Here is a 13,592-nt window from a genome sequence, read left to right as displayed (position 1 = left end):
ATGGCCCACATTAAAAATGAAAGGTTAGATATAGAGAAAAACTCATTTGGGAACTGATATAAAAGTAGCGCTGGGTCTTTATGGTTAAGAAATTTATAACCGTGTATTATAATAATATCCTCTGTAATTTGCACTGCACAATGTTCAAGTACTCTTTTGTTTTGATCACCTGCTCCCAGGCGATTTCAGCCAGCTCCTTGTTGTTCTGGACGATAGCCCAAAGGAAAAGGTCTCTACCTGGATTCCTGAGTTCATCTGGACTCTCCTCCCTGAGTGAAGCTTGAGAGTCCAGATTACTTTTCGACAGCTAAAAGAAAAATGAAGGGAAAAGCTCTATCATCCCTCCGAGTCGTTCATTAACTTAACTTTATCAAGGGTGAGTCGTGTTAGGTGTGTGCATCATGGATGAGATGATACAGACTTACTGACTCTGATGTTTCTCCTATAGACACATGTAAGTGGTAGGTCATGGAACAGGAGGGGTAGATGGACTGGGTGAAGCTGCCCAGAAGATGGCGCACTTCTTCAGACACATGAGCCATTGAAATGCTCTCACCCTGCCCTGGATAAGCCCGAGACCTGATGCCGAACGCCTGCCTCCTGCTGCGGAGGGAGTTGTGGACCCGTTTGGCCAGTTTACGGAGAAAGAAGCAGCTGGGCAGTTGTTTGTAGAGTTCACACAGAGTGTCCTCGTCCAGGAAATCCCTCAGACTCACACCGTTCTCCAGAAGCAGACTCACAAACTCAGGCTTGTTGCCAACCAGAGCTGAGAACATGGCACTGTGGAGGTCACTAGACTAAAGGCATGGAAACAACAGGCAAAATCACACATTATGCCCCTATAGCAAGAGTGTCATCACATATGTTACCTATAAACATCATGTAGATTTGGTCCTGAAGTATGATACTTTTATGATTGAACTGCTCATACAATATTGATCTACTGGGTATAGCTACCAACTCAAACTGTGGGCTGAAAGATAGACAGTGATATATATTGAACAGATCGTAAAACCCAAATTTGTAATATATGGTAAAATGACCAGGATTTGCCTGACAGAGAAAAATTACTCTCAATTTGGTAGCAAATTTTAATATTGATGGAGTAAATCTCATCAGCATCAGTGTAATATTCAGTTCAGTTTATTTCAGTTTAATTTTTTTTCTAGAGACAAGACAAAACAAGACACTAAATTACACAGAAAAACAAAACAATATTGACTGGAAAGGTCTAGGCTGAAGCTATTCTCTAAGCAGTTCTCAAGGTTAAAGCAAGAAAAATAATCTTTCGCCCTCCAGTTTCATCAAGAGTTAAACAATTATCTATAAAAAAAAAAAAAAAAAAAAAGAAAAAAAAGAAAGAAATATACAAATACAAATAAACAACATTTTTATATATTATAAATATATTATATAGATTATAATAATAAAAGTTTTGTACTATATTGTGCAATACATATTCCTTCTCTTATGAAACTGGTAGTGTTGAAGGAAGTACTGATAATGAACTGGTACTGAAAAGAAATGATCAATATTAGTACAGGTATCATTAGGTTTTAACAGATGTTGTAGCTACAGGATGACTCACCTTCCACTGACTTTCCTCAGTGAAGATCTCAGTCTCTGCAATGTCCACTCGGTTCCAGGCGATGGCGAGCTCCAGCTGCCTCTCCCAGCCCTCGTACACCAGCGACTCATTGGTCCTTGAAGCTGAGAGGAGATTTATTTTTATATATGACAATTCTATACTTCAGTTAGGTGTAACATACTGACAAATTTCCTGTCATTAAACAGGTTCATTTATTTTTCATGTTTTTTTTTTGTTTTGTTTTGTGTTTTTTGGGCATAGGTTAGATGAAGCATATCTGAAAGGGGCTCCAAAAAAGTATAAAGTTATAAGGTCATACCACTTATTTCTAATCTTAAATTACTCAGACACAGATCTTTGTCTTTTTCTTATTTACAGATAACCTTTTAACAATGACAAAAAATAAAAATGAAAATAAACAGCGTACTGCTATCGTGCATCTAGTTTGACATAAATGGTTATAATAAATCTTTGTCAAAAGCAGCAAGATTTTTTTTTTTAATTAATGGATTAAAGAGGGATATCTTTGCCTCTTTGGAAAGAAAAATATCTGCAAGGATATCAGTATTGGATTTCGGTCTCAGCTCATTTCATCAGTCCTTCCGTCTTAGCTTTTCCGGGAGACATTAGACACGTGAGAGCTTTTCTGGCACCGAGCCTTTCCATTGGTATATTTAATGGTATGTTATTTGTGCACAGTTATGCTATAAGATACGGTATGGTAAGATATTTTGTGTGTGTGTGAAAACCATAACCCAACCTTTAAGTAGTGCTTGAAGAATAGCTACATCCACGTCTCCATGACTGTCTTCGCTCACTCTGAATACTGTCAGTAAATGGGACATCCTGATGATGTCCTGAATCTGGAGCAGAGAGAAAACAAGCTGGTCAGGTTCTGGTTGGCAATTAAAATTACAGTTAATATATATTAAATAATCAATTCACAAACTAAAAGTAGCAATTTTTAATGAAAACCTTAGGAAGACATTTTTAAATTGGTACGGAAATATTTTTGATTAACTATAAACCACAGATGGCAAAATATAAGTTGTATATTTGTTGACAGGCTGAGGAATGCACACACACACACACACACACACACACACAAATGACTTAATATTAATTGTTATCACACTGAAGGATAACAATCAGCAGCTAGAAACACTGAAAGTAATAGGCCTAATACTGAGCCCTGCAGAACACCAATAAAAGAGTAACAGCAAAAGAGAAATAAATACAGTTTAACATCAGTGAATGACATTCAGACCAATGGTAGATTTGCATAGGAATGGCAGGGACATGTCGCTATCATTATTTGTTTGTACTAATTCAAATGATCTCATATGGATGTTACTTCCACTGATTAGCATCGCTGCCCAGCAAACATAACGTTTGTCTGTATCAACAGTTTTTGTACATGTCATGTCACTGCCAAAATGATATGAGATCAGGAGCATTTTTCACCTGCCAGAGCATAAGTAATAACCATTTAATGCTGGATAACTATGTATTCTACACTTAACTATTAAATAATCTTGGATTTTGTCATCAGACAGCCAGCAGGAATAAACATTTATGCAACTATATAGCAATTTGTGACATACTTTTCAGTTTATATAATACACAGTATAATCCCATGACAGTGGCACAATGATTAGTTATTTGTCTGAAGAAAAAAAACAGAGTAGCCGATGAGGAAAAAGGTTCATATTCAGGGTTTTAAATGAGCTGATAATTATTAGAAAATTCAAGTTTATTTTTGATTGTATATATGTGCATCTGCATATATGTCCAACAAATGACCATCATTTAAAGCCAAAATACACTGTTGCCTGTAAAGTCAGAATAAATTTGTTTTCAGACACATTCCTTTTTTTATTTCAATTTCTACACATCAGGAATCCCCTTTGACCAGGAGAAATTATTACTGAGTCCCAGTTACACTTTAACCATCAAGAAGGAATCGTATTGTCATAATCATTTCATGAGAAGAGGTAAAATATTTTATTCCAACCTTATGTGCAGCAGTGTTTATGATCTTGTGTTCATTTTGAAAAGCTTTAGAATTTAGTATAAGATGTTTCATGAGATTACATTTGCTCAACATCTGAAACTTGCTTAAAAATAAATGGGCCCTTATTAATCATATATTTACCTCTGCCAAAGAGGTTATGTTTTCATCAGGGTTTGTTTGTTTGTTTGTTTGTTTGTTTGTTTGTTTGTCTGTTAGCACAGGGGTGTCAAACATGAGGCCCAGGGGTCAAAACTGGCCCACCAAAGGTTCCAGTCCGGCCTGCGGAATGAATTGGCAAAGCACAAAAATTACATTTAAGATATTAACAATCAAGGATGTCAAACTCATTTTTGTTGAGGTTCCACACACAGAAGAATGTGATCTCAACTAAAATATAATAGCATAATAACCTATAAATGACTCCAGATTTTCTTAGTTTAATGTGAAAAACATAATATTACATTACACCCATAAATAATGAACTCCAAATTTTTCTCTTAATTTTAGTGTAAAAACTTATATTAAAATATGAAAATATTAACATTTACAAACTATCCTTTAATAATAAAATGTGAAAAACCTGAAATTTTAACATTATTCTTCCTGTTATTAAATATTTTGTGCCTTTGTAGATCCAATCCGTAATATGCATGAATACATGGTATGTTGAGGTGTAATATTGTTAACATTGCACTTACTGCGTCTTTGAGTACTTAGAAAAGCACTATATAAAACCAATGTATTATTATTATTTTTTTTTTTTTTTTTTTTTTTTTTTAATCAAGAAATTTCAGCTTTTTCAGGTTATCATTTTGTTTGGATAGTAGGCCCCTGAACTAAAATGAGTTTGACACCCCTGTGTTAGCAAGATAACTCAAAAAGTTATGGCAGGACTTTGATGAAATTTTCAGATACTGGCACAAGGAACAAATGATTAAATTTGGGTGGTGACTGGGGGGTGGGGTAGGGTGGGGTGGGGGGGACTGATCTGCCATGGTGGAGGTCTTGGCTCTCTGAGTGCTTTTCTAGTTATATAAGTCTTACTTAGGGCTGGTGGTTGTGTGTGCACCAAAGCTGAGTCCCATGATTTAGACTGAATACTGCTACAAAAATTGCCCACTTTTATGTTACTTCACCTTCTTGGTCCATTCAATGATCTTCAGGTCAGGGAACCTCTCATACTCTTGACCAAAGAACTTCTTCATCAGCTGATGGATGAGGGAAATAGTGACCCGGGTCACTGGTATTCCCGCCACGTGTGCGATCACATCAGCTATCCTCCCAGAACCCTCCAGAATCACACATGGCGTCCCATTGAGCATGGCATTGTAGATGGTCTGAGATTAGACACAGAAAACAGTCAGAGGTAAAAAAAAAAAAAAAAAAGGAAAAAAGAGAAAAAATGATGGGAGGCAGAAAAGGGATGACTCACATTGAGCGTGCCTGGTCCTCCATCCAGAACCACACAGACCACAGGGATGGTCACACCTCTCTCTGATGGACAGAAAAGATCAATATACCAAAGCCAACAGATAAAAAGGATTAGATCAGAGATGTTATCTGCAACAGGATACTGCCATTGTAGATGCTGCATGAGCTATTTATAACCTTTGTTTCCAAGTCTCTTCTCTGAAATGCATTTCTCCAGACAACTACGCAGTTCAATCTCCACGCCGTAGTGTCCATGTGTCCCATCATCCACCAGGAGGAAGTGGGTGTGGTTGTTGTCCAGACAGGACAGTCGACCCTGACCCTTGATGTCCATCACATAATGAGCCGGGAAACAACCCTGACGACGGAGGAAAAAAGAGAAAGAGTCAAAGAAAGGAAAATCATTCTACATTCCTCATTCAGATACAGTAGTGGAAAAAAGTTTTTGGACACCTTTATGACTATACTCAGTTTCAAATATTACAGATTTCCTTTTCTTGTCAGACAGATGGAAAAAGAGTTCATTCTTTTAGCCGAGACATGTCAAGGTAAAAGAATTAACTCTTTTTCCATCTGTCTGACAGAAAAGGAAATCTGTATAAGTTCTAGTAGACAGTATGAACCTAACTAGACTAATCTCAAATATTATCTTGAAATATTTGACTTAAGAGTCAATAACTAAAGAGTGATTCCTAACGCAATAAAAAACAAACTGGCGTGTTGACCCCTGGGGATCCATGGGTTTTAGATGTGGTAGTTTTTATGCTGTTGCGTATTCATGCATGCTGTACCACATTTGTCCAGCAGTCACCACCAAAGCGTTCTGGGCATAGCAACATGATTATAAGGTTATTGTATTTCAAAATTACTAATATCTCCCAAAATATCTGTTCTATCAACTTGCCGTTTTCGCTACTGTCTTCCTTAAACAAAAATACATAAGTATGCCAAACTGCAGCAGTCAGCTCTTTCTGGATTTTGTGTGATTCCCGAGATGCACACACACAGACGCATACACACAGAGGCCACTTGGCTTTTATAATAAAAATGCATGGGGTGTCCAAAAACTTTTTCCACCACTGTATTTCTCCAAATTCTGTACCTCTGAATTCACCAAATCTTCTCTGTTGTGGATTATTCCCCATGTTGCCACCCCGATAGCCACAATCTGTCCTTGAATGGAGCTGCTGCTCAGGGCGTAGTCCCTCACAGCCTGTCCTACATGCTTCATCACACCCGTGTTGGTACCACCGGTGATGATCCATGCACCTACATACGACAACATACGTGAACAAATACAAAATACAAAGATCTGCTATAATCACATTCACCTTCTCATTGCACTTTGTCATCTGGCTGCAGAGATTTGCTCCCATTTAGCCACAAGGGCATCAGTTCTGTGATTTTGGGTGACAAAGTCCAGCAGCTTTTATAGTGCTTCTGAAGGTATTTAATGACGCTAAGGTCAAGGACTTCAGTCCATTCAAGTTCTTTTACAAGAAACTCTGAACATTGGAAGGTGCTGTAGAATGAAGCCCTGTCATTCTGACTCTGTGTCTAATATGTGTTTTGCATATTGTCTGAACTATGCAACACAATCCCAGATAAAAAGTACACAAACTAGCTATTTTACAGTACTTACTGCAGTATATGCAAATATTAATAGTGCACTGTTTTTGCATACACACACACAATAGGCTTTCCAGGTCCTAATGTAAATTTGTTGCTGCAGATGATAAAAAGTATATGTATATGGATTTCAGTCAAATTATTTAGAAAACTGCATCTGGTTAAAGGGGCATTCCACTGACTTTACACACGAAAGTCAGTTTTCATGTATCAAATACCACTCGGTCTGAGAAAAAGTGAATATTACATTTAATATTGCATCATCTGTGGCTTTAAAAGGAGTTTTCTGAAGTCTGAGAAAATAACCCTAATGATATGAGTGAGGTTATTTTTTCCATAACAAGAGAATGAAAACTAAGAGTAAATCAACAGTGAAAAAAAAAAAAGATAATTAAGTTTCCAAAAACATGAGAATTAAATAAAAATGACAAAGATTGATGAAGCATGTTGCAAAACAAACTAAAACTGCAGCTAAATTCAGCTTCAGTTTTGTTTTACTCTTTGATTTGTGCTGTAGTTAACGTACATTGTGTGATGTAAATTTCTAATATTCAGGTATTGGTTTTGTAAATCCTGCTGGATGTTATGCATTCTTTCATTTTACCTTTTACTGTCTCTGTAAGTAAAAACTTTCTTTGTGTCTGAAAAACTAAACCAAAACTAAGCTATAACTAGTCAGTTCCTGTGAATTAAATTAAAATTTATACAACTTGTTCAGTAAAACAACATAAAACAAATATATATCAACCACAAAGAGAAGAAATTAAAAAAAAAAAAAAAAAAAAAACTTTTAAAAATCTAGTGTAAATCACTTTAGTTTAGGTTGACATCTGAATGATTTAAACTTAATCTAAAAAGTGACTTAACATCTGATCAAGAATGGGACATGGTCTGTAAGAAAACTAAAAAACAATTAAACAACATCAAGAAATTCTTAGAAGCACAAGCTCTGAGATGAGTTGATCCTGGAGTCAGTCTGTGTCCAGTATAAATAGTATTTATTGACTTGTGTGTTTCTGGATGGAAGTGAGTAAAACCAGAGGAGGAAGTGACAGACACATGCCTACATTCATAACTACCTCATAATAACCTCCTCATAAAACACGTTTTGACATATTCTCAGGTTAATCATTCATTCACCATGACATGCCACACATGTTCAGTATCTCTGTATCTCTGACCTGTTGTCTGGGCCACTTTGATCAGACCTCGGTGAAACATGTTCTTGAGCCGAGCCTTCAGATAGAAGTTCTTGGCTCCTCCTGTCACTGAGATCAGCAGGTTTGGAGGTGAGAGCTTCCACTGTTCAGTCAATAACTGGTAGAGGATTTCAGGGCTGGTGTCTGTGGACACCCGTGCATACTGCAAACATATATGTACACTTTATTTATACTGCCTATATATATATATATATTCACATACAGCACATGCAAACACACTAAAAAAAAGTGGAATGGAGTGAAATCAGAAACAGAATATTTTCCTCATGTAACAAAATGTTGATACTTTCTTATTGAAAAGATACATACATTAAAAAACTCAGCGCTAAAAAGAAAAAAAAAAAATAGGGGAAGTGTGTCATAAAAACAGCAAAATGATCTGCCAACATAACAGGAACATTTTATTTGCCAAGATTTTTTTTTACCCATAAAGATCCAAACATCCACTGACGACCAAAACCATCTACTGATCTAAAATGTTTAATACCTGTTGATCCACTAATCCTATCAATACATGTAAATAATTGGTGTAAAATACAGTTTGTCGTCTTTTCATGGTCATCAGATATGACCCAATTGGACGTTCAGAGGCTCCACAGTTACCATGGAAACACCATCATCTTTTAAAACATTGATTCACCAGTAAAACCAATGGAGTTGGATCAATGACAGTGGATGGAGACACTGGTTTTCTGTTAAGTTAGTGATGTATTTTGTTGAAAAATTCACTTTTTTCTTAAGTTTCCTCTGTTTCTGATATAATTACCCTCAACTTTAATCTGATCTTTTATGAACATCTACATGACCAGTAAATTAAATACAGGAAAATACATGATTTTCATCGGAAAAAATGCAATGTAAAGAGGATAATATTACAACAGATGGTGATCAATTACTCAAAAAAGGTTAATTACAGAGGAAAAATCATTTGGGAACTGCCATATAAGTAGCATTAGGTCTTTATGGGTTAATAGGTTATTTTATGGGTTATAAAAAAAAATAGTGTTTAGAGATGTGTTCATTAATGAGGCTATTTGTAGTATTTTTTTTTTTTTACTTTTAAATATAAAAAAAAAAAAAAATTTACCAAAATTATCATTAGTGTTTAGAATAAGGAGCTATGAAGTTGTGCCCAAGATGCCAATGTATTGGATTGCACAGAAATGAACTGAATATGTTAAGAGTTTAGAAATTTCTGTGACCACTAGAGGGAGTAGTGAGTAGTGTTAAAACTAATGCTTAAGGGCATTTGACCAGATCCTCAGAAAGGGGTGAGAACCTTTAAGAAACAACTTTCAAAGTCAAAGAAAACATGTCTCTAAATGAAAAGAATGGAGTTTGATGCTGAAATGGCAGCGTTTCTTCGACACAGGTGAGTCTGATTATGGGTTAATATGTGATGTTTTTATCTTTGCAAAGTCGACCTCTTGTTGATCCACAGTTCAGACTAAACGGTGACAGTTCTGACCTTGTTTGTTTGATTCCAACAGATCTTTACTGCAACTATTGACAACATAAACCATATAGAAAACAGAGGTGATTTGTGGTTTTACTGTGGCTGTTTTCTGTCTCAAAACAGAGCTAAGCTAACAGTTATAATGTAAACTATCAGCTGATGCAACACATGACAATTGTGTTATTTTGACTGGGAATTTTAGTGTGAAGAAGAAAACTTGATGATCCCATGATACAAATGTGTGTAAACAATAGTCACTTTTCCATTGAACATCTGCGCAAAACTTTACCAATATTTACTAAATGTCGAAAAAAACAGAGGTGCATAATGTTGGTTCTTCCATTAAATCACAAAAATGATGATTTGTTTATTTATTATTGCGAGATGACACGAGAAGTCATTCCATAAACATGGAGACGAACATAAATATGGTGTTGATTTACAAATATATTCATTATTATTATAATACATTACCCCTCTATCTTGTACTAAATTAAAAAATGATTGGGTTTCCTGGTGTGTCCACACATACCGCATGTTTCTTCTTCTTCTTCGCTTGTTGTAATGTCCGTCAACATACGTTTTTTTTTTTTTTAATTCACCTGACTCTAGTTGTGGAAAAAAAGGTCTTTCCATTGCAGTTTTGTGTGATGTACCATTTGCACTACGTCCAAAAAAACACCTCTTGCCAGCGCAAAAACTTTTAATCGAAAAATTAGACTTATACCGAAATTGTCGTTTTTCCATTAGGTAAATTTTTATGCATAAGTTATATTTGCGCAATTTGAGGGTCAATGGAAGAGCAACTAGTGAGCTTTATACTTTCAGTGAATGATACAGTCTGTGGATTAACTTAAACTCATTCATTCTCATTACATTACAGCACTTTAGTTACTTTCATACCTGTATGTATTGACCCTTTGCACCGATGTCACAGTTATCACATGACTAGGGGTGCACCGCCATGATGGACGGCAAAAGCAACACAACAAACAAACGAATGAGCAACGGATTATGTCTACCAGCACTGAAAATAAAGTTTTGGACTTATCCTGCGAAGTGACTCACCTTACTGGATGGCACAAAGAACGCTATTTGGAGAAGCTAGCGATAGCAGGGCTAGCTACCGACCCATACCTTCTCCCACCTGATGTGTTTACGGATCTAGCAAAATCCTCCAGTCTGCCGGAATTTAAAGCACACGGTGTGTAACATTCTGTTCTAAATGGAGTGTCCCCATACACAGGGGCTGATCTAAAAGGATATAAAAGTCTGGATGATACCAATTCTTAGTCTCAGGTTAGATTACCGAGTCGCTGTTCTGCGCTCACAGCAGAGGAATGTATCTCATAATGGTAAAGGAAAGATACAGCTAACGTTAGCTAGCTAGCTGAGTATGTTTTTAACATGTTTCCCTTAGCATGCCATCCAATCTCCAATAGAATGTAACCAAAAGCAGCTCTAATTTATGACAGCGTATTAGGGCCACATAAGGAAAAAAACATTTGTCACTACGAGAATAAAGTCGTAGTTTTAAACAAGTCATTATTTAACGAGAATAAAGTCGTTAATTAATGAGAATAAGGTCGTAGTTTAAAAAAAAAACTCATTATTTAATGAGAATTAAGTCATTATTTAACGAGAATAAAGTCGTACTTTTATGAGATTAAACTCGTAATATTTTGAAAATTCGACAGTTTCCGGTTTTACAGCGAAGGCAACAAGTGAAGCAGCAACTTTCCCTTCTGTTGGATTCAAAAACTCAGAGTAGAATCCCCACAGTTTGTTCAGGAACACCAAACCTTCTGTTTAGTTCTCTGGTGTTTCCACTGATAGTCCTACAGCTGACCACTTTATCAGTTTGTTCTCCACAAAAGAAGCAATTTGCTTCAAATCAGGTCAGTTCTTACAACAAACCCAAACGTGTGCAAACTCTCTTCAAAGTCTTTAGACTAATGTGTTGATGGAGGACAGACTCAGTATTTGGCCTTTGTGCCGAAACCGCAAAATAAAGGAGAGCTGCACTAAATGTTCACAGTTCTACATCGATGAGTAGGTACAACTTCTCATTATATAACGACTTTATTCGCATTAAATAACAACATTATTCTCATTAAATAACGACTTTATTCTCGTTAAATAACGACTTTTTCTCGTTAAATAATGAGTTGGGTTTTTTTTAAACTACGACTTTATTCTCGTTAAATAACGACTTTTTTCTCGTTAAACAATGAGTTATTTTTTAAACTACAACTTTATTCTCGTTAAATGAGGGTTTTTTTTTCTTTTTTTTAACTACGACTTTATTCTCGTTAAATGACGACTTTATTCTCATTAAATAATGAGGGTTTTTTTTTTTTAATTACGACTTTATTCTTGTTAAATAATGACTTTATTCTCGTTAAATAATGAGGGTTTTTTTTTTATCAATGACTTTGTTCTCGTTAAATAATGACTTATTCTCGTTAAATAATGATTTTTTTAAAACTACGACTTTATTCTCGTTAAATAATGACTTTTTTCTCGTTAAATAACGACTTTTTTCTCGTAGTAACAAGTGCTTTTTTTTCTTATGTGGCCCTAATACGCCGTCATACTAATTAACTAACACTGTAATACTGTTAGTGTCTGTCCTCAGTATTCCACAGTATTAGCTCTGTTGTTGTAGTGGCTGCCTTTCTACTATCTACACACAGTAGTTCCACCACTAGAACATATGGAACAGCATAATGACAATAACAGTAGGACATAGAACATAGTGTAGCTGGTTAAAAAAAAAAAAAAAAAAAAAGGCAGCCACTACAACAGAGCTAATATTGTAGGCTACTTATGACAGCCACTGGAACATAGTGGCTCATAGTAGTTAGCCCAGTCTACCACCTAGCTAACATTTGGTGATGCTAATATGCTATGGACACAAACAGAGCCTGCTCTATCTGTAATATCAGGTCCATCAGATCCAGGTTCTGTCTGGAACCAGCTGAAACCATGGGTGTCTTTGAAGAAGGATGGAACTGTTGTGTGCGACCACTGTGCGAGTAAAGCAGGGTTAAAAACGAACAAAAACGAGAACGTTAAGATCAAATTCTATATTAGCCGGTTTGCCGTCCAGTGTACAGTCCGGCACTTCCGCCGTCTGTCATGGCGAACAGAGCGTGACGTAACGTGCAAAGGGTAAAAATAGTGTATATTTACTTCCATTTCAATATACAAGATAAGAAATGTAACAATAAACATATAAGAGAAATTTTTCAAAATAAAAATAGGTTTTCCCCATGAGGAAAATTTTATTGGCGCTCTTATTTCGAGGACATAGACTGGGAAAAAACATGGCTTTTACCTCACAAATACTGTATCCATAACAAAGTAAAAGAAATTCATTTCAAAATTCTTCACAAGATATATCCTGTCAACTCTTTCATTTCAAAATTCAAGGATGTGGATAACTCCTGTGTTTTTTGTTGACATGCTGATGAAACTTGAAACCATTTGTTTTTTGAATGTAATATCACAAAGCAATTTTGGTCTAACCTTTGTTCTCATATCTTCACCCAAGTTAACATGTCATACTGTTTTTCTCTGAAAGATGTTATATGTTATTATGAAAATAAGGACAAATGTCTCCAATATTTAGTTAATTTTTTTATTTTATTGGGTAAATATTTTATTCATAAACAAAAATTTTCAGCCTCCAAACCAACCTTTCCTCATTTTTTAATTGAATTTAATTCACTTCACAAATCATTAACCTTTGTTAATAATAAAAAAAAAAAAAAAAAAAAAAAAAAGACATTCCTTGATAGTTATGATAAGTTATTTAATGTTTCCTCTGACAGTTGATGAAAATTTTAGGTGAGAAATTATGTATGTATGTATGTATGTATGTATTTATGTATGTATTTATTATTTATTTTTTGTATATGAATTCTTGAAAATGTATTCCATGCATATATTGATTTTATGATTGTTTTTGTTTTTATATATATATTCTCTTGTATGTATTGTGTTATATACTAAATGTTTGGCAAAGTTTGTATATTGATATTTAAATAAAGTTTTTTTTTTTTTTTTAAATTTTTACTTCCATTTTCCTGTTTGTATTTATGCAAATCTTGTATTTTTTTCTGCTTCATTAGTGTTTTCTATTAACATTATTATTATTATTATTATTATTATTATTATTATTATTATTAAGTTACTGTTTTGAGTATGTGGAAATACATATACAAGTTCATTACAAATACTTTTTATATT

At 35.0% G+C, this 13,592-nt stretch overlaps 1 protein-coding gene across 1 annotated transcript in view; it reads right to left on the bottom strand.

Moving 5' to 3' along the window:
- Window positions 1-13,592, bottom strand: part of trpm2 (transient receptor potential cation channel, subfamily M, member 2) — a 59,513-nt gene that overhangs the window by 40,298 nt on the left and 5,623 nt on the right. Inside the window, exons 5-13 of the mRNA XM_030125530.1 lie at window positions 7,844-8,024; window positions 6,136-6,302; window positions 5,211-5,391; window positions 5,035-5,096; window positions 4,739-4,939; window positions 2,349-2,451; window positions 1,589-1,710; window positions 426-797; window positions 170-307 (exon numbers count right to left, since the gene is read on the bottom strand). Coding sequence (XP_029981390.1) covers window positions 170-307; window positions 426-797; window positions 1,589-1,710; window positions 2,349-2,451; window positions 4,739-4,939; window positions 5,035-5,096; window positions 5,211-5,391; window positions 6,136-6,302; window positions 7,844-8,024 — 1,527 coding nt within the window. The remainder of the gene's footprint in view (window positions 1-169; window positions 308-425; window positions 798-1,588; window positions 1,711-2,348; window positions 2,452-4,738; window positions 4,940-5,034; window positions 5,097-5,210; window positions 5,392-6,135; window positions 6,303-7,843; window positions 8,025-13,592) is intronic.

The sequence above is a fragment of the Sphaeramia orbicularis genome, chromosome 21 (assembly GCF_902148855.1).
Source record: "Sphaeramia orbicularis chromosome 21, fSphaOr1.1, whole genome shotgun sequence".
Taxonomy (NCBI): Eukaryota; Metazoa; Chordata; class Actinopteri; order Kurtiformes; family Apogonidae; genus Sphaeramia; species Sphaeramia orbicularis.
This window is presented reverse-complemented; position numbering and strand designations above follow the sequence as displayed.